This window comes from Saccopteryx bilineata, chromosome X (assembly GCF_036850765.1).
Source record: "Saccopteryx bilineata isolate mSacBil1 chromosome X, mSacBil1_pri_phased_curated, whole genome shotgun sequence".
Lineage (NCBI taxonomy): Eukaryota > Metazoa > Chordata > Mammalia > Chiroptera > Emballonuridae > Saccopteryx > Saccopteryx bilineata.
Window position 1 is genome coordinate 98,136,614 of NC_089502.1, and position 23,421 is coordinate 98,160,034.

A 23,421-nucleotide genomic window follows, 5' to 3' on the forward strand; every position below is an offset into this window, starting at 1 on the left:
CAATATAGTCAACAATACTGTACTGTAATTATATATGGTGTCAATTGAGTACTGGAAATAATAGAAGAAACATTTTGTAAAGTATATGATTGTCTAACCATTATGCTGTATACCTAAAACTAATAAAATAACATTAAATGTAAAGTGTAATTGAGAATTTTTTTAATTAAAAAAATAAATTAGAGGTAAAAAATGCATCTCAATTAAAAAGAAAAGGGAGAAATGAAGATGGCACAAAAACTATTTTAAAGATGAAAATTATTCCTTCATTTTGAGCTGTCTAAAAATTGGAATGGATTGCCTTGTTAGATAATAAGCTCCCTGTCAATGTCAAGTAGAGCTGAGATGTTTTCTGGTTAATTGTGTAGAAAGATATATTGGTGAGTGTCTTTGGATGTTTTAGTTTGTTTAATTCTCAACAGTTTGCCCACAGTTTTTTTAAGCATTGTAAATGAATGAGTTATTCTGTGGACCTGACTTGCCTTGCCTGGCAGCTCTCCATAGATTCATCAAATCAATGGACCAAGTTAATTTATGTGCCTCTGATCTTTTTTTTTTAATTTTTTTTTTTTTACAGAGACAGAGTGAGTCAGAGAGAGGGATAGACAGGGACAGACAGACAGGAACGTAGAGAGATGAGAAGCATCAATCATTAGTTTTTTGTTGCACGTTGCAACACCTTAGTTGTTCATTGATTGCTTTCTCATATGTGCCTTGACCGTGGGCCTTCAGCAGACCGAGTAAACCCTTGCTCGAACCAGCGACCTTGGGTTCAAGCTGGTGGGCTTTTGCTCAAACCAGATGAGCCTGCTCTCAAGCTGGCGACCTCAAGGTTTCGAACCTGGGTCCTCTGCATCCCAGTCCATCACTCTATCCACTGCGCCACCTCCTGGTCAGGCTGTGCCTTTGATCTTGAAAGCTGAATTTAAACTTCAGGTTCTCAGATAAGAAAATATGAGGCATAGTGTCTAGGAAAGCTTCATCACTATGACAGTCAACCATGGGCTGGGCTCATAAGTATTTTTTTTTTTTTGGTATTTTTCCGAAGCTGGAAATGGGGATAGACAGTCAGACAGACTCCCGCATGCGCCAGACCGGGATCCACCTGGCACGCCCACCAGGGGGCGATGCTCTGCCCCTCTGGGGCGTCGCTCTGTCGCAACCAGAGCCACTCTAGCGCCTGGAGCAGAGGCCAAGGAGCCCGGGCCATCCTTGCTCCAATGGAGCCTCCCTGAGGGAGGGGAAGAGAGAGACAGAGAGGAAGGAGAGGGGGAGGGGTGGAGAAGCAGATGGGCGCTTCTCCTGTGTGCCCTGGCCAGGAATCGAACCCGAGACTTCTGCACGCCAGGCCGACGCTCTACCATTGAGCCAACCGGCCAGGGCCTCATAAGTATTTTTGACAAGCTCTAGTCCCTTTCCACTCAAAGCAATAATGAGTCTTTATTCTCAAACTTTTTAGTTTTCTTTTTTTATTATTCATTTTTTAAGAGAGGAGAGGGAGAGACAGAGAGAGAGAGAGAGGAGAGACAGAGAGAGAAGGGGGGGAGGAGCTGGAAGCATCAACTCCCATATGTGCCTTGACCAGGCAAGCCCAGGGTTTCGAACCGGTGACCTCAGCATTTCCAGGTCGATGCTTTATCTACTGCACCATCACAGGTCAGGCAACTTTTTAGTTTTCTTTTTATCTGTTCATCCTTTTTATAAAACACTGTTTCTTGTAATAATTAAAATAACACTGAGATGGTAGGAGAAATAGAGAAGAAAAATCTCTTTCCTTTACTCTGATTCATATTCCTATAGGCATTACTTTTAGTTTACACAGAGCTTTGGTTTCCTCATGCCAAGAGGAAAGAACTAGTTTCCATCTATGCTCTCTAGTCCTCATCTTAGTTTTTCTAGTGATCACTTCAGTTAGCATTTAAAACTATTCAGGGGTAACCTTTTGCTTTTTTGTTTCAAATGACTGTTTGTATCCAAACCTGGCTTCCCTGGGGCACTGGAGCATGAACAGTATATGTGACTGAATTCAACTAATTCTCAGAAAGCCACGTTTTAGTCAGTATTTTCCAACTTTCTCACCATCATTTCTTTACAGAACTGACAAGTAGTATAACTAATTAGTTTTATTCCTTCTCAAGTTCTAAATTCTCTGTTAACCTTTTGAAAATGCTAATAAGTAGTAAAATAACTAGAAGTCAGAATGGGAAACTAGAAAATACAATTATATTCAGAAAAACAGCTCCTCATCCTCAAAGAAAAAAGCAAGTGCACCAGGTATGATAATATTTATCTTTCAAGGAAAAATAGATACATCCTTGTTACCAACTGACTTTCCTTCTAATGGCCCACAGATAGGGGGTCAGCCTCCCTATTACCCCCAGGCATGTGAGTTTTACCCATTTCTTAGCCTGTTTGTTTCCTTGAACTGAGAGAGTATAGTAAGCGAACATCTGACAAGTCCACAAGTTGATCCTTTTTCTTTCTCAATTTAATACTTTCCAGATATATTATAAACATAAATTAAATGCCTTTTTTATCATATGCTTACTTTTTAACAGTTAATTACTTTTTAGGTAATTTTTTTATTTTGAAATAAGAGATTTTGAGGTAATATATATAAACTTAGAGATGAGTTGAACAAGCTTCCTCTTCCAGAATAGATAGAATAGACATATTTTACTCTATTCCAATTAAATGTAATGAGATATGTAGCTTAAAAGTAAATGGATAGGAAAAGATATACCATGCAAATATCAAAAGAAAGCTGGAGTGGCTCTACTAATATCAGATAAATTAGACATCAGAGCAAAGAAAATTACCAGGGAAAAAGATGAGCACTGCATAATAATTCAAAAGGTCAGTCCACACAGAAGATGCAACAGTCTTAAATGTGTGTGCACCAAATAACAGAGCTTCAAAGTACATGAAATAAAACTCAACATAACTGAATTGAGAAAAAGACAAATCTACAATTGTAATTTTGAACTTTAGTACCCCTCTTTTAGTAATTGATAGAACCACTAGACAGAAAATCGGCAAGGATATAGAAGAAATACTACCTACCATCAATCACCTGATCTAATTGACATACAATGCTCCACTTGACAACATCATAATATATTTACTTTTCTAGTACTCATGTAACATTAACCAAGATAGACTCTATCTCATGTCATAAGACTAACCTCAACAAATATAAAAGAACTGAAATCATATAGAGTATATTCTCTGATCAGGATAGAATCAAATTAGAAATCAAAAACTAGTCTACAGGCAAGTCTCCAAAAACTTGGAAACTAAACACACTTGTTAATACATGGATCAAGGAGGAAGTCTCAAAGGAAATTAAAAAAAAAATAATACATTGACCTAAATGAAAGTGAAAATATAGCATATCAAAACTTGTAGGCCTGACCAGGCGGTGGCACAGTGGATAGAGCATTGGACTGGGATGCAGAAGACCCAGGTTCGAGACCCCAAGCTCACCAGCTTGGACCCAAGGTCGCTGGCTCGAGCACAGAGTTACTCAGTCTGCTGTGGCCCCTCCCCTGGTCAAGGCACATATGAGAAAGCAATCAATGAACAACTAAGGTGTCACAACAAAAAACTGATAATTGATGCTTCTCATCTCTCTCCGTTCCTGTCTGTCTGTCTTTATCTATCGCTCTCTCTGACTCTCTCTGTCTCTGGGGGAAAAAAAACTTGTAGGAGGTAGCTAAATCAGTGATGAGTGGGGAATTTATAGCACTAAATGCTTATACGAGGAATAAATGAATAATCTAAGCTTTTACCTCAAGAAAATAGAAAGGGAGTAAAACTCAGAGCAAACTGAAGGACGAAAATAATAAAGAAAAGATAAATTAATGTAATTGAAAACAAAAACAATCTGAACGCTGGTTCTTGTGAAAATATCACTCTGACTTAATTGGTAATGGGTGCAGTTTGGGCATAGGGATTTTTACAAGCTCCCTGGATGGTTCCAATGTGTATTGGGGATTGAGAACCTTCTGCTGGAGAGGCTAGATTTTCTTGAGGTTTAACTGGTATTGGCATCTATGGCCCAGCCCCTTTCATTTTAGAGGAAAATTTGTAACCATTTCATTTTCTCTTTTTGTTGTCCTCAAAGTCAGTACTGTTTTCCTTTGTATGTTAGCTTCCATGTCTGACTGTTCCTTTGCCATGGGCATCACTTTTGACTGAAGGTGAGCATTTAACAGCAGTTCCCCTCTACTTCACAACCATACCACCTTGATTAATTTAGGGATTAACTCTGAATCCCCCCCCCCATTGATTTGCAACACATCATTGGTTACCAGTTTTAGGCTGTGATCACCCAAGCCATAGTGAAAACGTGTCAGTGCACCTGGTCCTGAGACCCTGTCTCTGGGAGGCAGCCAAAGGAAGGACTTGATTCCCCAGTTCTGGTGGCCAGTGCAGTACCTGCCCTCTGTTAGCACAGTAATAACAGTTGGTGTGTAGTGGATTTGAACTTGCTCAGTAAATTCGGGAGTGCTTCTGTTTGACCTTATCCGTGAGGCTTACATGCCTGTTATTGTTACTAAAACTTGGGATAAAGGGGTTTTTTCTCCTAATAAGTTATGATAATCATTTGAAGTCAGGTAGACATATGAGTAAATATTTCTCTGTGGAAGCAACTCAGAGCAGCATATAAATTTGTTTCTATTGGAGAAAGAATTATGTGTTTTATAGTAAAAGCACTCTTGTTGATTTACTTTATTCTTAAGAGGTCTTATTTGCAATTAGTGTTTTATCTTAAAAGGATTTGTGTTTTGTACATATGTCTCTTTATTCTTAACATACTGAACCTACTTATTTATCTGGATAGTTGTGAAATTGTTGATTATATGTACATAAACTAAAAAGAAAACGTACTGCTAATTTTTATGCTTTTTTAGTTTCAGTATATGTATTTTACTTTTCAACTGCAGTTTACTTTCAGTATTATTTTGTATTGGTTTCAGGTGTACAGCATAGTGGTTAGATAATCACGTACTTCACAAGGTGTTCCCCCCAGTATTTCTAGAACCCACTTGTCACCGTACACAGTTATTACAATATTATTGACTGTACTCCCTATGCTGTACTTTTCATCTCTGTGACTGTTTTGTAACTACCAATTTGTACTTCTTAATCCCTTCACCTCTTTCACCTAGTCCCAGGCATGTCCATGTCTCCCAAACCCTTTCCCTCAGGCTACCGTCAGTCTGCTCTCTGTGTCTATGAGTCTGTTTCAATTTTGTTGGTTCGTTTATTTTGTCCTTTAGATTCCACATGTGAGTAAAATCATATGGAACGTGTATCTCTGACTGACTCATTTCACTTATGTACTGATAATCTTTTTTTTTTTTTTACAGGGACAGAGAGTCAGAGAGAGGGATAGATAGGGACACACAGACAGGAACGGAGAGAGATGAGAAGCATCAATCATTAGTTTTTTGTTGTGACACCTTAGTTGTTCATTGATTGCTTTCTCATATGTGCCTTGACCGTGGTCCTTCAGCAGTCCGAGTGACCCCTTGCTCAAGCCACCGACCTTCGGTCCAAGCTGGTGAGCTTTTGCTCAAACCAGATGAGCCCACGCTCAAGCTGACGATGTTGGGGTCTCAAACCTGGGTCCTCTGCATCCTAGTCCGACACTATCCACTGCACCACCGCCTGGTCAGGCACGTACTGATAATTTTTTTAAAAGTTATTGGAACTGGGGTATTTTTCCTTAAAGGGCATAGAACAGATTTTAATTTAGAAGGGGCTAGGACCATTAAAATTTGTCAAGATAAGCCTGACCAGGTGGTGGCGCAGTGGATAGAGCATCAGACTGGAATGCAGAGGACCCACATTCGAGACCCCGAGGTTGCCAGCTTGAGCACAGGCTCATCTGGTTTGAGCAAAAAGCTCACCAGCTTGGACCCAAGGTCGCTGGCTTGAGCAAGGGGTTACTCGATCTGCTGAAGGCCCACGGTCAAGGCACATATGAGAAAGCAATCAATGAACAACTAAGGTGTCGCAATGTGCAACGAAAAACTGATGATTGATGCTTCTCATCTCTCTCCGTTCCTGTCTGTCTGTCCGTCTCTCCAACTCTCTCTCTCTGTCCCTGTAAAAAAAATTGTCAAGATAACATCACAGAATAGGCCACCTGGGCTGAAACCCTGCAGAAAGTGAGAGATTGGGAAGGAAGGGGTGGTGTCAGGAGAGTGATAATTCAGTTGTATGCTTCACATTTTTAATATTCTTTCTTTCATTTAAAGAAATGTTTTTTATAGTTTTGACCAGAGACTGACAAGCCTATGAGCCAAATCTAGCCTACCACCAGTGTCTGTGTGGCCTTCAAACTAAGAATGGTTTTACGTTTTTAAATGGTTGATAAATGATGAGTAATATTTCATGACATGTAAAATATTATATAAAATTCAGATTTCAGTATAATAAAGTTTTATTGGAACAGAGCCATGCTCATTTGCTTATATACTATTTATGGCTGTTTTCATGCTATGACAGGAGATTTGAGTAATTGCAACAGAGACCGTATGACCCACAAAGCCAAATACATTTTCTGTCTGGTCTTTTATAGAAAATGTTTGCTGAACCCTGATTTAAAATCACTTCCCATCCTCGCCTTATCATGTAAAATGATTTCTCCTTAGGGGGTTTGTAATTTCCAAATAATTTGTTAACAAGTCTGTATATTAAAGGGGGTAAGCCTGCTTCCTAGCAACAGGTGTAACTGTGGTTAACATAGAAATACTTGTCTGAGTGGCAGGAACCTACCTAGGTAAGTTCTTATTTTCTTCATTTTTTACTTAAATGTTCCTTGAGGGATTTTGGAGACAAGTTGACCTCCATACTCATCTCGTCACAGGGAACTGATAAGTCACGTAATGACTTTAAATGACTTTAAACAAACTTTAAAATGACTGAGATGAGGGTTTTTTTTTTTTTTGTATTTTTCTGAAGTTGGAAACGGGGAGGCAGTAAGACAGACTCCCGCATGCACCCACCAGGGGGCGATGCTCTGCCCATCTGGGGTGGCTCTGTTGCAACCAGAGCCATTCTAGCGCCTGAGGCAGAGGCCACAGAGCCATCTTCAGCACCTGGGCCAACTTTTCTCCAATGGAGCCTTGGCTACGGGAGGAGAAGAGAGAGACAGAGAGGAAGGAGAGGGGGAGGAGTGGAGAGGCAGATGGGCGCTTCTCCTGTGTGCCCTGGCTGGGAATCGAACCTGGGACTCCTGCACGCCAGGCTGACGCTCTACCACTGAGCCAACCGGCCAGGGCCGAGGGTATTCTTTTAGAAAGTACAGAAGGCCCTGGCCGGTTAGCTCAGTGATAGAGTTTTGGCTAGGTGTGTGGATGTCCTGGGTTTCTTTCCAGTTCAGAGCACACAGAAGAAGCGCCCATCTGCTTTCCATCCCCTCCTCCTCCCCCTTCCCCTCCCCCTTCCCCTCCCCTCTAGCTTCTCTCTCTCTCTCTCTCTCTCTCTCTCTCTCTCTCTCTCTCTCTCTCTCTCTCTCCTTCTCTTCTCTTCTCTTCTCTTCTCTTCTCTTCTCTTCTCTTCTCTTCTCTTCTCTTCTCTTCTCTTCTCTTCTCTTCTCTTCTCTTCCCCTCCTGCAACCATGGCTCAATTAGAATGAGTTGGCGCTGGGCACTGAGGAAGGCTCCATAGCCTCTGCCTCAGGCCCTAAAAAATTACTCCGTTTGCAACAGAGAAAGGGCCTCAAATGGGCAGAGTTAGTGGACTTGTTGGGTGGGCCCCGGTCAGGGTGCATGCGGGAGTCTGTCTCTGCCTCCCCTCTCACTAAATAAAAAAAATTTAAAAAGAAAGTACAGGAAAGTATATCTACTTTAACTTCTGGTATCTCTTTGATTTTAAAGAAATATTGGGTGGGGGTGACGAAAAGCAGTAAAATATGTATGATATATTCTTTTTCTTCTGATCATTTTTTGTTTACTCAGTCTCTCCATAGTTATTTATGGCTTTAGTCTCTTAACTACTGAAATCTGGTAGAGATGAAAGATATTCAAGGCCAACAACAGGCTTAAAGGGAAGTTTTGTTTCTATAATATTGAAGCAGTGATAGATTGAATTATTTTTTAGAGAGGGGTAAATTCTGAATTAAAGCATAGGCAGTGGACTCAAATAGTCTCAGCATGAAGAGGGTTTGGTAATTAGTTCAATAAACACATTTGCCTGATCTGTGGTGGCGCAGTGGATAAAGCGTCGACCTGGAAATGCTGAGGTCGCCGGTTCGAAACCCTGGGCTTGCCTGGTCAAGGCACATATGGGAGATGATGCTTCCAGCTCCTCCCCCCTATCTCTCTCTCTCTCTGTCTCTCTCTCCCTCTCTCTCTCCTCTCTAAAATGAATAAATAAAATAAAAATTAAAAAATAAACACATTTATAATATTCATGATTTCTAGGAGGTTTTTTTTGCCTACATGGCAAGAATTGACCTTTGAGAATATAAGCAGCCCTCGTCTGACCAGGCGGTGGCATAGTGGATAGAGCATCGGGCTGGAATGCCGAGGACCCAGGTTCGAGATCCTGAGGTCGCCAGCTTGAGCGCGGGCTCATCTGGCTTGAGCAAAAAGCTCACCAGCTTGGACCCAAGGTCGCTGGCTCAAGCAAGGGGTTACTTGGTCTGCTGAAGGTCCACGGTCAAGGCACATATGAGAAAGCAATCAATGAACAACTAAGATGTCGCAACGAAAAACTGATATTGATGCTTCTCATCTCTCTCCATTCCTGTCTGTTCCTGTCTATCCCTCTTTCTGACTCTCTCTCTGTCCCTGTAAAAAAAAAAAAAAAAAAAAAAAAAAAAAAAAAAAAAAGAATATAAGCAGCCCTGGCCAGTTGGCTCAGCAGTAGAGTATCAACTCTGCGTGGAAGTCCCGGGTCTAATTCCCAGTCGGGGAACACAGGAGAGGTGACTATCTGCTTCTCACCCCCCCACCCCGCTTCTCTCTCTTCTCTCTCTCTGTTCTTCTTCTCCGGCAGCCATGGCTCAATTGATTTGAGCACATCAGCCCTGGGGCACTGAGGATGGCTCCATGGAGCCTCTGCCTCAGGTGCTAAAAATATCTTGGTTGTAAGCAGCCCCAGATGGGCAGAGCATCAGCCCCATTTGGTGGTTGCCGGGTGGATCCCAGTCCAGACACATACAGGAGTCTGTCTCTGTATATCTCCCCTACTCTGACTTTAAAAGAATATAGGAAGAGTGCTGCTCTGTTCTGTCCTGTATGTCAGTCTCTGTTAATGGCTCTGATGGGTATTTTCCTAACAGCCTAAGGAAGCTGGACTTTAAGATATTTCTTTACTTAAGGATCACTTCCAAATAACTTCATGGATTTATCCTCCCTGATTTTATCTCAGTCCTTCTTGAACCTGTTTACATTTTCGTTCTGTTCCATTTCTTGAGCTGATGAGTTCTCTAAGTTCCCTAAACATTGCTCAAAGTCCTGTTTTCTTTTTGATAAAATTATCTTTAGGTTTCAGTGAGTGCCCCTTTGTTACTTAACTCTGATTGGATGAATAAACTCAAATCCGTCATTTCTGTACTCTTGATTCTTATCGATTTCTGCTTCATTTTTTTAGAGCAACCTTGGTCGTCGTATTAACATTTTGGGCCAGATAAGTCTCTGCATAAGGGACTGTCTTGTGCCTTATAGGATGTTTTACTAGCCTCCCTGACCTGTACCCCCTAGATGCCAGTAGCACCCCCTTTCTCAGTTGTGAAAACCAAAAATGTCTCGAGATATTGCCATATGTCTCCTGGGGGACAAAGTTGCCTTCATTTGGGAACCCCTGCTTTAGAGATTTGTCTTTTCCAAACTGTAAATTTTGTGCATAATATGGAGGCTTCTATATCCAATTGATTGTATTAGGCTTTTCTGGATTTCTTTTTCAGCTCTGGTGAATGCCCATCTTGAACGACAGTGACAACTACTTTTATAATTTCAGTTTTTCGGGTCAACTGCATCATTTGTGGGTGGTGAAGGGGACAGATACCTCAAAATCTTAGAGGTATTTTTTTCTAATTATCAATATGTATACTATAAAATGTTGGAGGATGGGAAAATTGGAGAATGTTTTTATCACCCAGAAATCCATCACTTCAATGTTACTAATGTAACTGATGTTAGTTTATGGCCTTCATCTATTTTCTATGTATTTTCATAGATGTAATCTCACTCTAAAATTAATTTTACAGGTTTTTTTCCACTTTAACATAAATGTTTACCTGTGTACCATGTTTAAATGATTGAATGAAATACTATAATATTAATATACTTTATTCCTCTTTTGTTTGATAGCTAGGTTTCATTATTTTTATTATGGAGTTCTAATGGACATTTTTGTTTGTAAATTATTTTCTGCTTTGGTTTAGTTTCAAAGATAAATGTTAGAAATAGAATTGTAGGTCAAAGGGTATAAATATGTTTAAAGTAGATCCTTAAATTATTTTTAAACTTGCTGCATGGCCCCGTAAAGAGCAGTGAATAGAGGCTCTTGCACTAACCAGGCATTTCATTTCAGAAGTATCTCTCATGGGCATATAGAAGGAGCGGAAAGGGCTGTGTTGGAGCTGACCACTTTTCCTTGCCTGCCTGCTCTTCTGTGGGAATATCAATGGAGAGTCTAGTAGCCAACAAAACAAAGACTTAGATTACAGTAAAAAATAACCCTTTTGAGTTGACTTGCAGACAGCACTCCTTTAAAAGAGAGTTTTGCCCAAGGAAGGCATCTACTTCATACATTTGTATTTTGCCTGGCTTACAGTTACTGTTAAAATTAATCAGGCTGCTGTTAATCATTTTGGTTGAGATTTTAGAAGGAATAAGATCTAAAAACCACTATCAAATTACTGTGCCCAAGGGTGCAAGGTGAGGGCTGATACACATTTCATTTTTTCCAAAACAAAGGAATACTCATTGTGGGAGGTAAGAAGAAAAGAATGCCTTTATAAAGTCTGTACCCTGAATAGACAAATAGAAAATAAACAGCTGAATAATATTTTATTTCCAAATGGAAGACATCAAGGCACATCATGAAGTTACTACGAGATTACACTGTACTTATTTATGACTTTACTTAGCAAAAAATATTACCTCTTAATGAAGATTCACATGTTGTCTTAAGTAAGGGTGCCTAGAAACAGAACCTGAGACAGTATTTGAACATACATGGTTTTATTGAGGGAGTGATCTCAGGAGAAACCTATAAAGGAGCAAGGACAAGAGGGTAGGGAAGAGGAAGGAGCTAAAGTAAGGATATGGTCTTAGGAAAATCTAGCTTTAGCCTGCTTGGTTGGGGGGGGGTATTGAACAATTATTGGCTTCTGACTGCCCCTGGGAAGGAGACAGGGAGAATATAATCTCCCTGGAAGGACTCCAGCTCTTAGAGAGAGGTACAGCTGTGAGCCATTAGCACCCAACAGGTAGTAGCTGGGAGATGAGCATGCTAGCTAGATAAAGGAGACTTAAGTGTGCCACCACAGCATCTTTTACTCTTTTGTGTGTTTATTCTGTGTAGGACACTGTGCTAAGACCAGGAGATAAGAAATGAATGTGACATAGTCTCTGCTTTTAAAGAAGTTTGGCGTAGTGGCAGGACTGAGCATTTAAAGAACACAGAAACGGGTAGAAAGCAAAAGAGTAAATGGTTGTATAGTAACTAGGGAGCTTCATTGAGGAGATCCCACAAATTGATAGGAGCAGGTTTGGAGGAAATGGGATGGCCAGGATCAACAGGGAGGGAACGGTAGACAGAGGGAAGAGCCTCCTGCCAAGGCCAGCAAGTATGAAGCAAGATGATGTGTTTATGGAATCACATAGGGCAGAGCATCTTCAGGAGACAGGAGAGCAGCAGCTAATGAGGTGTAACAGATTGGAGCCAGAACACTGTGGACCTAGAAGGTTATGCAGAGAAGTCTGAGCTTAGAAGAGGCAACATTCCTGCTGTCATCCCCTCAGTGTGCGTTGGGGCTCAGAGTCAATTTGAAATGCTCATTCCCTATATACCTGCCAGCTCTGCTCTCTAGTGGCTGTGTGGCTCTAAGTATACCACTTAAGCATTTCTGAGCCCCAGTTTCCTCAGATGTAAAACAGCTGGTAATGATGGCATTTCTAGGACTGTTGTGGTGATTAGAAATAATAAAGACAGATCTAAAGTATTTACCATCATGCAATCATTCTGCTTATATTTAGGTCTTTATCATCTTCCTACAGTAAATAAAATATCAGTGCTATCACAGAAATGGACAAATCAATGGACTATAATAGCCCAGACTCAAAAATTTGTTTGCTTTGTTTTCTTTCCTAAAAATCATTAACAACCCAGTTTATTATTTTTCAGGGCTGGTGTTACTGGTATTAATTATGTTTCCTAGGCTCTATACTTGATAATGCAATATTTCTTGTTGCCATCTATAATAAAAAATGATTGGCCCTGGCCGGTTGGCTCAGTGGTAGAGCATCGGCCTGCCGTGCAGAAGTCCCGGGTTCAATTCCCGGCCAGGGCACACAGGAGAAGCGCCCATCTGCTTCTCCACCCCTCCCCCTCTCCTTCCTTTCTGTTTCTCTCTTCCCCTCCCGCAGCCAAGGCTCCATTGGAGCAAAGATGGCCCGGGCACTGGGGATGGCTCTATGGCCTCTGCCCCAGGCGCTAGAGTGGCTCTGGTTGCAACAGAGCGACGCCCGGGATGGGCAGAGCATCGCCCCCTGGTGGGCAGAGCGTCGCCCCCTGGTGGGCGTGCCCGGGTGGATCCCGGTCGGGCGCATGCGGAAGTCTGTCTGACTGTCTCTCCCCATTTCCAGCTTCAGAAAAATACAAAATAAATAAATAAATAAGAAGTCTTAGGTCTCCTGAAACTTTTCAGAAAAATGGAGAAGGAGGGTCCGTGCTCATTGACTTTCTTCACTGAGAGTTTTTAGAGAACAAGTTATTTGCTCTATGGCATTTGCTGCCTTTGATCCCACTATGAGTTATCCATATGGAGGTTATGTTCTAATAGACACAGAGTTTTTCTGATGTTAACTGTTCTTAATTTTGCCTTAAAATTTCTCACTGGTAAAATGTTACAATAATTTGAAGGGTTTTTAAGCTTTATTAAGATATAATTCCCATACTACAAAATTAATTTTGAGTCATACAGTTCAGTGGGTTTTAGTATTTTTTTTATATTTTGCCTTTCTTTTTAATTCAATGTTTTTATTTTCTTATTCCCCTACTTAATTTTTTTATTCATTTTAGAGAAGAGAGAGGGAAGGATAAAGAAAAAGAAGGGGGTGGAGCAGGAAGCATCAGCTCCCATATGTGCCTTGACCAGGCAAGCCCAGGATTTTGAACTGGTGACCTCAGAGTTTGCAGGTCGACGCTTTATCCACCGCGCCACCACAGGTCAAGCGGGTTTTAGTATATTTACAGAGTTTTGCACACATCACTAGTATCTGGTTTTAGAACATTTCGGTCACCCCAAGAAGAGCTTTCTGCCCGTTTGCAGTCAGTTCACATTCCTACTCCCAACTCTAGGTTATTTCCTGTCTCTTTAGATATGCCTACTCTGGACATAATGTGTAATTGGAATCATACAAAAATTGATCTTGTGTTTATGATTTCTTTCATGAAGCATAATGTTTTCCCTAATTTTTTAAATGTTTTATATTTATTTTACATGTTCTAGCATGTATCAGTACTTTGCTCTTTTTTATTGCTGGATAGTATTTCATAGTATGGATATACCACAAATGGTTTAGTCATTTACCTGTTGAAAGACATCTGGGTTGTTTCCCATATTTAGCTATTATGAATAAAGCTGCTATAAATATTTATGTACAGGTTTTTGTATGAACATAAATTTTCATTTCTCTGGGATAAATGCCCAGGAGTACAATTGTAATTGCATGTTTAATTTTAGAGAAATAGCCAAATTACCTTCTATAGTAACTGTACCGTTTTACATTCCCACCAGCAATGTATGAGGGATACAATTTTTTCATGTCTTCTCCACTATTTGAATTTTCATTGTTTCAGCCATTGTGGTTTTAATTTGCATTTTTCTTATGGCTAATAATACTGCTTTTTTTTTTTTTTTTTTTTTTTTTACAGAGGCAGAGATAGACAGGGACAGACAGACAGGAACGGAGAGAGATGAGAAGCATCAATCATCAGTTTCTCGTTGCGTGTTGTGACTTCTTAGTTGTTCATTGATTGCTTTCTCATATGTGCCTTGACCGCGGGCCTTCAGCAGACCGAGTAACCCCCTGCTGGAGCCAGCGACCTTGGGTCCAAGCTGGTGAGCTCTTTGCTCAAGCCAGATGAGCCCGCGCTCAAGCTGGCGACCTCGGGGTCTCGAACCTGGGTCCTTCCGCATACCAGTCCGACGCTCTATCCACTGCGCCACCACCTGGTCAGGCTAATACTGCTTTTTGATGAAATATCTGTTCAAGTTTTTTGCCTATTTTTTTTTTTTTTTTGTATTTTTCTGAAGCCGGAAAAGGGGAGAGACAGTCAGACAGACTCCCGCATGCGCCCGACCAGGATCCACCCGCACGCCCACCAGGGGGCGACGCTCTGCCCACCAGGGGGCGATGCTCTGCCCCTCCGGGGCGTCGCTCTGCCGCGACCAGAGCCACTCCAGTGCCTGGGGCAGAGGCCAAGGAGCCATCCCCAGCGCCCGGGCCATCTTTGCTCCAATGGAGCCTTGCTGCGGGAGGAGAAGAGAGAGACAGAGAGGAAGGAGGAGGGGAGGGGTGGAGAAGCAGATGGGTGCTTCTCCTGTGTGCCCTGGCCGTGAATCAAACCCAGGACTTCTGCACGCCAGGACGACGCTCTACCACTGAGCCAACCGGCCAGGGTCAGTTTTTTGCCTATTTTTAATTGAATCATGTTTCTTTACTGTTTAGTTTTGAGAGTTATTTACATATCCTGGATATAAATCTGTTGTTAAATATGTGATTTGTAATTACAAGGTAAGGTGAAACTAGGTTTACATTTGTTCATTGGAAAATAATACAATAATTAATACAAGAATAAACTTTCACTCATAACTGTAAACCTACTTTTGTTCTACCCACCCGGTATTTTGTCTCATTCTGTAGCTTTTTGTAAAATATCTTCTTGCCTGATTAGTGATGTCATAGTGGATAGAACGTTGCCCTGGGATACTGAGAACTCAGGTTCAAAACTTCGAGGTCACTAGCTTGAGTGCAGGCTCATCCAGCTTGAGCTCAGACTTGCCAGCTTCAGTGTGGGGTTACTGGCTTCACGGTAACCCCATCAACACGATCCTGTGGGATCGTGTGGGATCATCAACACGATCCTGTGGTCGCTGGTTTGTGCCAAAAAGGTCGCTGGCTTGAAGAGTAAGGAAGGGGTCGGGTCACTGGCTCAGCTGTAGCCACCCAGTAAAGGTACATATGAGAAGCAATCAATGAACAACTGAGGTGATGCAGCTACGAGTTGATGCTTCTCATCTCCCTCCCTTCCTGTCTCTGTCTCACTGTCTCTTCCTCTCACTCTCTCTCTCATGCTAAAAAGAATTTTAACAGATCTTTTTGCATAACATGTTTTTCATTTGGATGAGGGTGAATTTTTCTTTGATAGATTATGTTTCTGGTGTCAAGTTTAAGAGCCCTTTGCTTAGCCCTAGATCCTGAAAGTTTTCTCCTGTTTTCTAAAAGTTACATAGTTTTCCATTTAAGTCTGTGATCCATGTTCAGTTAACTTTTGTATAAGATGTGAGACTTAGGTTAAGGTTCTTTTTTTTTTTTTAACTATTGCTTCAGTACTATTTGCTGAAAAGGCTATCTTTCCCCCATTGAATTACTTTCCTACCTTTGTCAAAAATCTATTGGGCGTATTTGTGTGGGAGTATACTCACTTTTAATAATTCAAAAATATATATATTAAGTTGTGACAGACAGAATAATGGGACCCCCAGGATGTCTATTCCCTAATCTCTGGGACCTGTGGGTATGTTAGGATACATGGCAAAGGAGAATTAGGGTTGCTAATCAGCTGATTTTAAAATAGGGACATTATCCTGGATTATCCAGGTGAGCCTGATGTAATTAATCACAGAGGTCCTTAAAAGTGGAAGAGAGGAAGCAGAGGATTAGAAAATGAAATATGATGATAGAAGCAGGGTCAGAGATATACAATGTTGCTGACTTTGAAGGGTGAGAATGATAGTCAGGATCCAAGGAATATAAATTGCTCTAGAAGATGGAAAGGGAAGAAAATGAATCCTCTCCTAGAGCCTCCAGAAAGGAACTCAGTCCTGCCAACATCTTGATTTTGGTCCAGTCGTATCAGACTTCTGACTGAATGGTAAGATAATAAATTTGTGTACTTTTAAGACATTGAGTTTGTGGTACCGTAATTTGTTACTGCAACAATACTAATAGACGTTTTGGGAAAGTTCTCATTGATAAGAGGGTTATAGATGTTTGGACACACCATTTATCTGGAAAGTTTACATATATGGAACATCCCAACAATATCAGACAAACGGGTAGATTTGTGCATTCAATAGGGAGTAATTAGGAAATATATTACTTTATTTTTGTTTAAATTTCTTCATTTGACTTTAAATTACACATTACTTTTTGATAAGTCTCTTGTTCCCTGACCTGTGGTGGCACAATGGATAGAGCATCGACCCAGAAAGCTGAGGTTCCCAGTTTGAAACCTCAAGGTTGCCAACTTGAGCATAAGGTTGTTAGCTTAAGCGTGGGTTTATCATGTATGATCCCAAGGCTTGAACAAGGGGTTACTGGCTCGGCTTGAGCCCCTTGGTCAAGGCACATATGAGAATCAATGAACGACTAAAGTGAAGCATCTACAAGTTAATGCTTCTCACTCTCCTCTCTCTCTCTCAGAAAAAACTTTTTATTGTTTTTGTTTGCATTTCAGAAGAGTATTTGAATGTCATTGAATTTTGTGCCAAAAGGCCAAATGTAGCCCAAAAAATTTATATGATGGGAGGTTACCGTTTTATTTAAAAAATATTCATTTTGTAAAATGTACAAATATTTTTTTCAATTTGTTTCCTCTAACAAGGATACAAGACAAACACCCAGTTTTTTTGTTTTTTGTTTTTTTGTATTTTTCTGAAGCTGGAAACGGGGAGAGACAGTCAGACAGGCTCCCTCATGCGCCTGACCGGGATCCACCCGGCACGCCCACCAGGAGCAATGCTCTGCCCACCAGGGGGCGATGCTCTGCCCCTCCGGGGCGTCACTCTGCCACGACCAGAGCCACTCTAGCGCCTGGGGCAGAGGCCAAGGAGCCATCCCCAGCGCCTGGGCCATCTTTGCTCCAATGGAGCCTTGGCTGCAGGAGGGGAAGAGAGAGACAGAGAGGAAGGGTGGGGGGTGGAGAAGCAAATGGGCGCTTCTCCTATGTGCCCTGGCCAGGAATCGAACCTGGGTCCCCCGCACGCCAGGCCGACGCTCTACTACTGAGCCAACCGGCCAGGGCCACACCCAGTTTATTTGAGTTTTAAAGGATATTTCTTTTGCCCCACCTGAATTATCAATAAAGACATAAGTCCTGCAGGCAAGGAGAAAAGAGTATATATAAATATTGAATCATTATGTTATACAACTGAAACTTATAGTGTCATATGTCAATTATAATTTGATTTTTCCTGTTTTAATTATCCTTTTTTTATTAAATTTGTTGGCATGACATTGATTAATAAAATTATATAGATTTCAAGTGTACAGTTCTGTAATAGATCGTTTGTATGCTATAATGTGTGTTTACCACCCAAGGTCAAATCTTCCATCACCATATATTTGACCCCCCTTTATCCAGTATTCTATTGACTTTTTAGGACAAACAGACCTTTGATTCATGATTTTGATACTTGTGCTAATCCTGTTAGTTTTTAAATAGCTTTATCAAATATAATGTACATTACCATACATTTCACCCATTTAAAGCATACCACTCCATGATTCTTAATATATTCTGTATGTACAAACATTACTAGAGTACTCTGAGTGTCTTATCTCATTGCCTTCTGACTTGCATTGTTTCTCATGAGAAGTTAGCTGTTAATCTTATTGGAGTTTTGTTATAGGGAGTCATTTTTCCCTTGTTGCTTTCAAGATTTTCTCCTTCTCTGTCTTTCAGTAATTTTATCATAATTTATCTGTGGATCTCTTTGCAGGTGGTGATAATGGTGATAATATTAAATACTTGGGATTTGTCAAGCTTCCTGAATATGCAAATTAATGTTTTTCAGTAAATTTGGGAATCTTTCAGCCATTATTTTTTTCTGCTTGTTTTTCTCCTTTCCTTCTGGTACTCCCATTACATATATGTTAGTGCATTTAATGGTATCTCACATTTTTGTGAAGTATTTTTCATCTTTTTCCTCTCTTCTTTTGCTTGCATAATCTATATTGATTTACTTCAGGTTTACTAATTCTTTCTTCTACCAGTTCAAATATACTGTTGAACCCCTTTAGTAAATTTTTATTTTAGTTATTATACTTTTCAATGCCAGAGTTACCATTTGGTTCTTTTTAATACTTTCTCTTTAATTGATATTCTTAACCTTCCTTTACTTCTTTAATCATTGTTTTCTTTAGTTCTCTGAAGATATTTGTATGGCTAATTTGAAGTCTTTGCCTTTTAATTCTGATATTGTTGCTCTCACAGTTTCTCTCACTTGCTTTTGGCTAGTATATGGATCATACTTTCCTATTTGCATGTCTCATATTTTTTTGTTGGAAACTGGACATTTTGGATAATGTAATGTAGCAACCTTGGGTATGGGCACCCCTACTCTGGGCTCTTTATTGTTATTTCTTTCTTTACTTTAGTGACTGGACTATTTTACTAAAGTCAGTTTACTCCCCCCTTTTGCCCTGCATTGTGGAGTCTTGATGTTGTCTCTTAAGGGATGCAGCCTTTGGTATGCCCACAGTCACCTGGGATGATAGTGGTTTTGGCAGGACTCATTCTGTCTCTTCCCCTGACCACACCCAGCTGTTAAGTTTCCGCTAATTGCTAGCTGATTGCACTGTTGTTTTTAATAATGCCCTAGGGCATAAATTGCTTCACAGACTGATCCAATCAAATTAGGGCTCCTATGAAGAGATAGTTCCCAAGATCATTCTAAAACCAGAATGGTTCCTCCCAGGTCTTCATTTCCCTGATTCTCTCCAGCATGCTAGCCAACCTAGGCATGAACAACTTTTCCATATTCTATTGCAAATGAAGTCATTTCCACTGAGGGGAGATTTGGAGCCCTCTATTCTATGGCTTGATTCTGAGTCTCTGAGCCATAGCTTCAGAACAGGATGTGGGGACAATGATGTGCTTCCTCTGAGTGGCAGCCCCAGGCCTCCTAGGTCTGCCTCTGCTAATGTAGAACTCCCATTGCACAAGCTAGAGCCAGAACATTTGAGGTCTCAATATTCTTGGCACCACACCCAAGACATAGACTCCATCCCAGGAGTGGAGGCCACCTGGAAGAAGGGAGTCCCCACCTCTCACACACTTTTCTGGACCTTAACCTCAGCCTCAGGTAGCTGGGTACAGGATGAGGGAGAATCACTGTACCTTCCCAGGAAGAAAGCCTTGCAGCTGTGAGCTGGGGCAAAGGGGTTCTGTGTTCTTGTCTATACTAGTCTGGTGTGACTGACATCTGTGCTGAGAGGCGGAATGGAGGGAGTGGGTCTAGGCCCAAATACTATAGATTCTTACTTAATTACTGAGTTTTAGTAGATTTCCTTTAATGAATGCTTCTTCATTTGCCTTGTGCCCTTAGAACTATTTCCAGAGATTTTAAATGAGTGGTTTTTTGTTGTTATTTCTTTTTAAAATAATTTTCACCAGTTTTACTATGGAGCGGGTCCTTGTAGCTCTTCATGCTGTCATGCCAGGAGTGGAACTCTGTTAGCTTTTTTTTTTATAAATAAATTTTTATTTTAATGGGGTGACATCAATAAATCAGGGTACATACATTCAAAGAAAACATTTCCAGGTTATCTTGTCATTTAGTTCTGTTGCATACCCATCACCCGAAGAGAGATCGTCCTCTGCCACCTTCCATCCAGTTCTCACTGTACCCCTCCCCCTCCCCTCTCCCTCCTTCCCTCCCCCCACCCCCGGTAACCACCACACTCCTGTCCATGCCTCTTAGTCTCGCTTTTATGTCCCACCAATGTATGGAATCCTGCAGTTCCTGTTTTTTTCTGATTCGCTTATTTCACCCCGCACAATGCTACCAAGACTCCACCATTCCGCTGTAAGTGATCCAATGTCATCATTTCTCCTCTGTTAGCTTTTTAACATGCAGTTTTGTTTCTGTTACTCCTAATTGCTCACAGTGGCCTTGTACTTGGATTTCTATCTCCTTAGTTGGTTGTGTCTTGAAGGCAGTAGCCATGAGCTTTTCCTTGTGGTATCATGACTGGCCCTCTTAGCATTTGTTTACTTGTGGAATGTAACACAGAATGTCACTTACTGACTGTATCACTGTCTTTTCTAGTTTATACTTTGAGCACTTCCTTTGTGACTTGAAGTATCTGAGTCTTCCTTTCTTGTACTCTAGTGCTGGAGTGTTCCAAGAAAGGTGGGGCCTCTTTTTTATTGTCATTAACTACACACACACACACACACACACACACACACACATACACACAAGGAAGGACACTTGAACCATTTGAGGTTTTAGTCAAAAGCTAAGTTGTGTATTTTGACCATATAGGAGCTTTCTCTAGCATTCCTTGCAGTGTATATATAGATGTAATTTTAAATTTGGCTAGGTGTTTTGGGGATGGGGACAGAGATAATTTAAGAAAGAGAAAGGGTAGGCAAAATAGCAGTGTGGTTGTGTCCTTCAAGGTAGAACATACCTCACTTGTTTTTTCTTTAGCCACCCATGTCTCATGCCTTTCAACCTTGACCCTTAACAGCTCTGCCTTTGCTACTGCTTTTTTTCTTTTCTGCTCCTCTCTGGCTGGTGAGGGCCTCCTGGCTGCCCCTTTTGTTTAGGTGGACATTGGTCATGTGGCCACATCTGAGATTCCAACCAGTTCTGAACTATTTATTCTCTGCTGCTCCTAAAGCTAATGTGTGGCCTCACCCAATCCTTGACCCCTTCTGTATTGGAGAATTTAGTAGTACTCTTCTCCCATCACTTGAGATCATTTGAGAATGACAGAAATCATTTTATCATATGATTGGCCTGCTGCTTCTTGGGATCTGTAGGAAAGTATTGACTGTCCTCTGGGGGACGGGGGAGAAAGAGAGTTTTGACTATTTCATTCAGTGTTGTTCTCTTTCCCAGGATGCTTGAAAAATGAAACGTCATAGAACTCTCAGCAGCAGTGACAGTTCAGATGAGAGTGAGTAGAACCTGCCAACAGCTGGTAAACTCTGTATCTATACTCCTTGAGGATTTCTTCTTTGACTTAAGGACAAGCTGTTCCATGCTTCCTTCAATGGTTAAAAAATGTCTTTAGGAAAGAAAGCTTGGGGTACCATTTTTCTTACTCATTTAAATTTATTAGAATTTGATAAGTTAGGAGGGAGAATTATATGGCATATAGCATTTTCCTTTTAACTTACCTAAACAACAAATTCCAAATCTACTAAGGATTTAACAGTGCTTTTCTAGAAAAGAAGAAAAGTACAAGAGCATAACCTACAATTCTAATTGCAGTTTAGGTTCTAAATGTTTGACTGGATGAGTCATCATTTGTAAAAGGCAACAACCTTATTAACAATAGCATTTGGGGAAGTGCTGAGGATATATACAGATTATTTGTTTGATATTTTTAGTTTTTCTAGTTACTTTTGCAGATTCTTTTTCTCCAGGTGGAACATGAGTCATGTTATGAGGTATGATCACACCAAATCAAATCTACCCAGCATTAGCCTTGTTGAAGCTTTTGCACACTGGGAGGTCACCTGTAAATATCTTTAACTCCATTATGAGACTTTCTTAGTTGTAATCTAACTCTCTTCAGTGTTATATATGAGGTCACTGTGTTCTTCTCCATCATATCTTTCATATTCTCTCTTGGATAACATTTAGTTATATGACGTTTAGTTATATTAGCAGGTAATAAGTCTCAGTTTTTTTTCTAATTATCTTTTGCAGGTCCTTGTACTTCTCTCTCTTCTGGCTCAATGTATAGGAACAAGTCAAAAATTCCAAATGAGCACAAGAAGTCTTCTGAGGTGAGATCAGATATTCAATTTTTAGACTTAAAAAAATAGACAGCTGTGTTCTGCCTACATACCTACAATACCCAGATCTTGGAGATGCAAGGAGTAAACTGTATACCAGTGGATGGGCTTGTTTCTGATGAGTTTTTGTTTCGTTTTTCAACAAAGATTCCATTTTCTTTTCCCTTTGGGAAAACAGTAATTTTCGCACTATACTTTCATTTTGGCAATTACACTTAAATACCTGGCCTTAGAATATAAAGCCTCCCCTTAGCCAAGAAGTCAAAGGGAGCTAGATTTGGAAAATTGGGAAGAACACAAAGAGCTGGCCTTTGATTGTAAAAAAACTAAGTTGGTAGGTGGGAAGCAGTGCAAGAAGAAATAGATGAGGAGCTTATGGAGGAAAAGGCAAGGACTGCGGTTGAGATCTGGGCTGTGAGATTTGACTAAGGAAGAATTTGGTTCCAGGCTTATTCAGGTTGTTGGCAGAATTCATCTCCTTGTAGCTAGAGGACTGAGGTCCCTGTTTTTTGTGTGTGGTGTTTTTTTTGTTTTTTGTTTTTTGTGGGTTTTTTTGCTGACTTTTGACGGAGGACCACCCTCTACTTCTAGAGGCTAGTTGTAATCCTTTGGCATGTGGCCTTCATTATAGATCTTCTCAAAACATTTTTTTAGTGTATGTTCTCTCTGTTGATCAGATTAGATAATTTTTGTTTTCTTATTTTTTTTAATTTTATTGGAGTGACACTGGTTAACATAATTTACAGGTTTCAGGTGCCCAATTCTACAACACATCTCTACATCATATTGTGTGTTCATCCACCCCCCAGCTTACTTTTTCTTTTCTTTTTTTTAAATTTTTCCATTGAGTTGAGAGAGAGAGAGGGAAGTATCAACTCATTGTTCTACTTAGTTATTGCATCTAGTTGAGCTTCATCTTATTGATTGCTTCTCATATGTACACTGACCATACATTCCTTGCTTTAGAGTGTCAGCCAGACCCCAGATGGGCAGAACATCGGCCCCAGATGGGGGTTGCCAGGTGAATCTGACTATCTCCCCTCCTCTCACTTGGAAAAGGAGGGGAAAAAAATGTCAAAGTGAGCATCTCTCTCCCCCCCTTTCTCAGAGATCACTTTTCATTTCCATCTTTTTGCCAGGTATCTTTCTGGGCTCAGTAGAATATTAGAGTGTATTTATATATGTCTG

The 23,421-nt window shown here is 40.6% G+C and overlaps 1 protein-coding gene, 1 non-coding gene and 1 pseudogene across 3 annotated transcripts in view; 2 read left to right on the forward strand and 1 right to left on the reverse strand.

Moving 5' to 3' along the window:
- JADE3 (jade family PHD finger 3) overlaps positions 1-23,421 on the forward strand; it is a 176,894-nt gene that overhangs the window by 68,068 nt on the left and 85,405 nt on the right. For both annotated transcript variants that reach the window (XM_066249518.1, XM_066249517.1), the window contains exons 2-3: positions 21,329-21,386; positions 22,145-22,224. In XM_066249518.1, the coding sequence (XP_066105615.1) occupies positions 21,341-21,386; positions 22,145-22,224 (126 nt within the window). In that variant the 5' untranslated portion in view covers positions 21,329-21,340. The remainder of the gene's footprint in view (positions 1-21,328; positions 21,387-22,144; positions 22,225-23,421) is intronic.
- On the forward strand, positions 12,463-12,538 carry TRNAG-GCC (transfer RNA glycine (anticodon GCC)). Its single transcript has one exon. It is a non-coding gene; the product is annotated as a tRNA-Gly (tRNA).
- On the reverse strand, positions 17,478-17,596 carry LOC136318031 (small nucleolar RNA SNORA27; annotated as a pseudogene).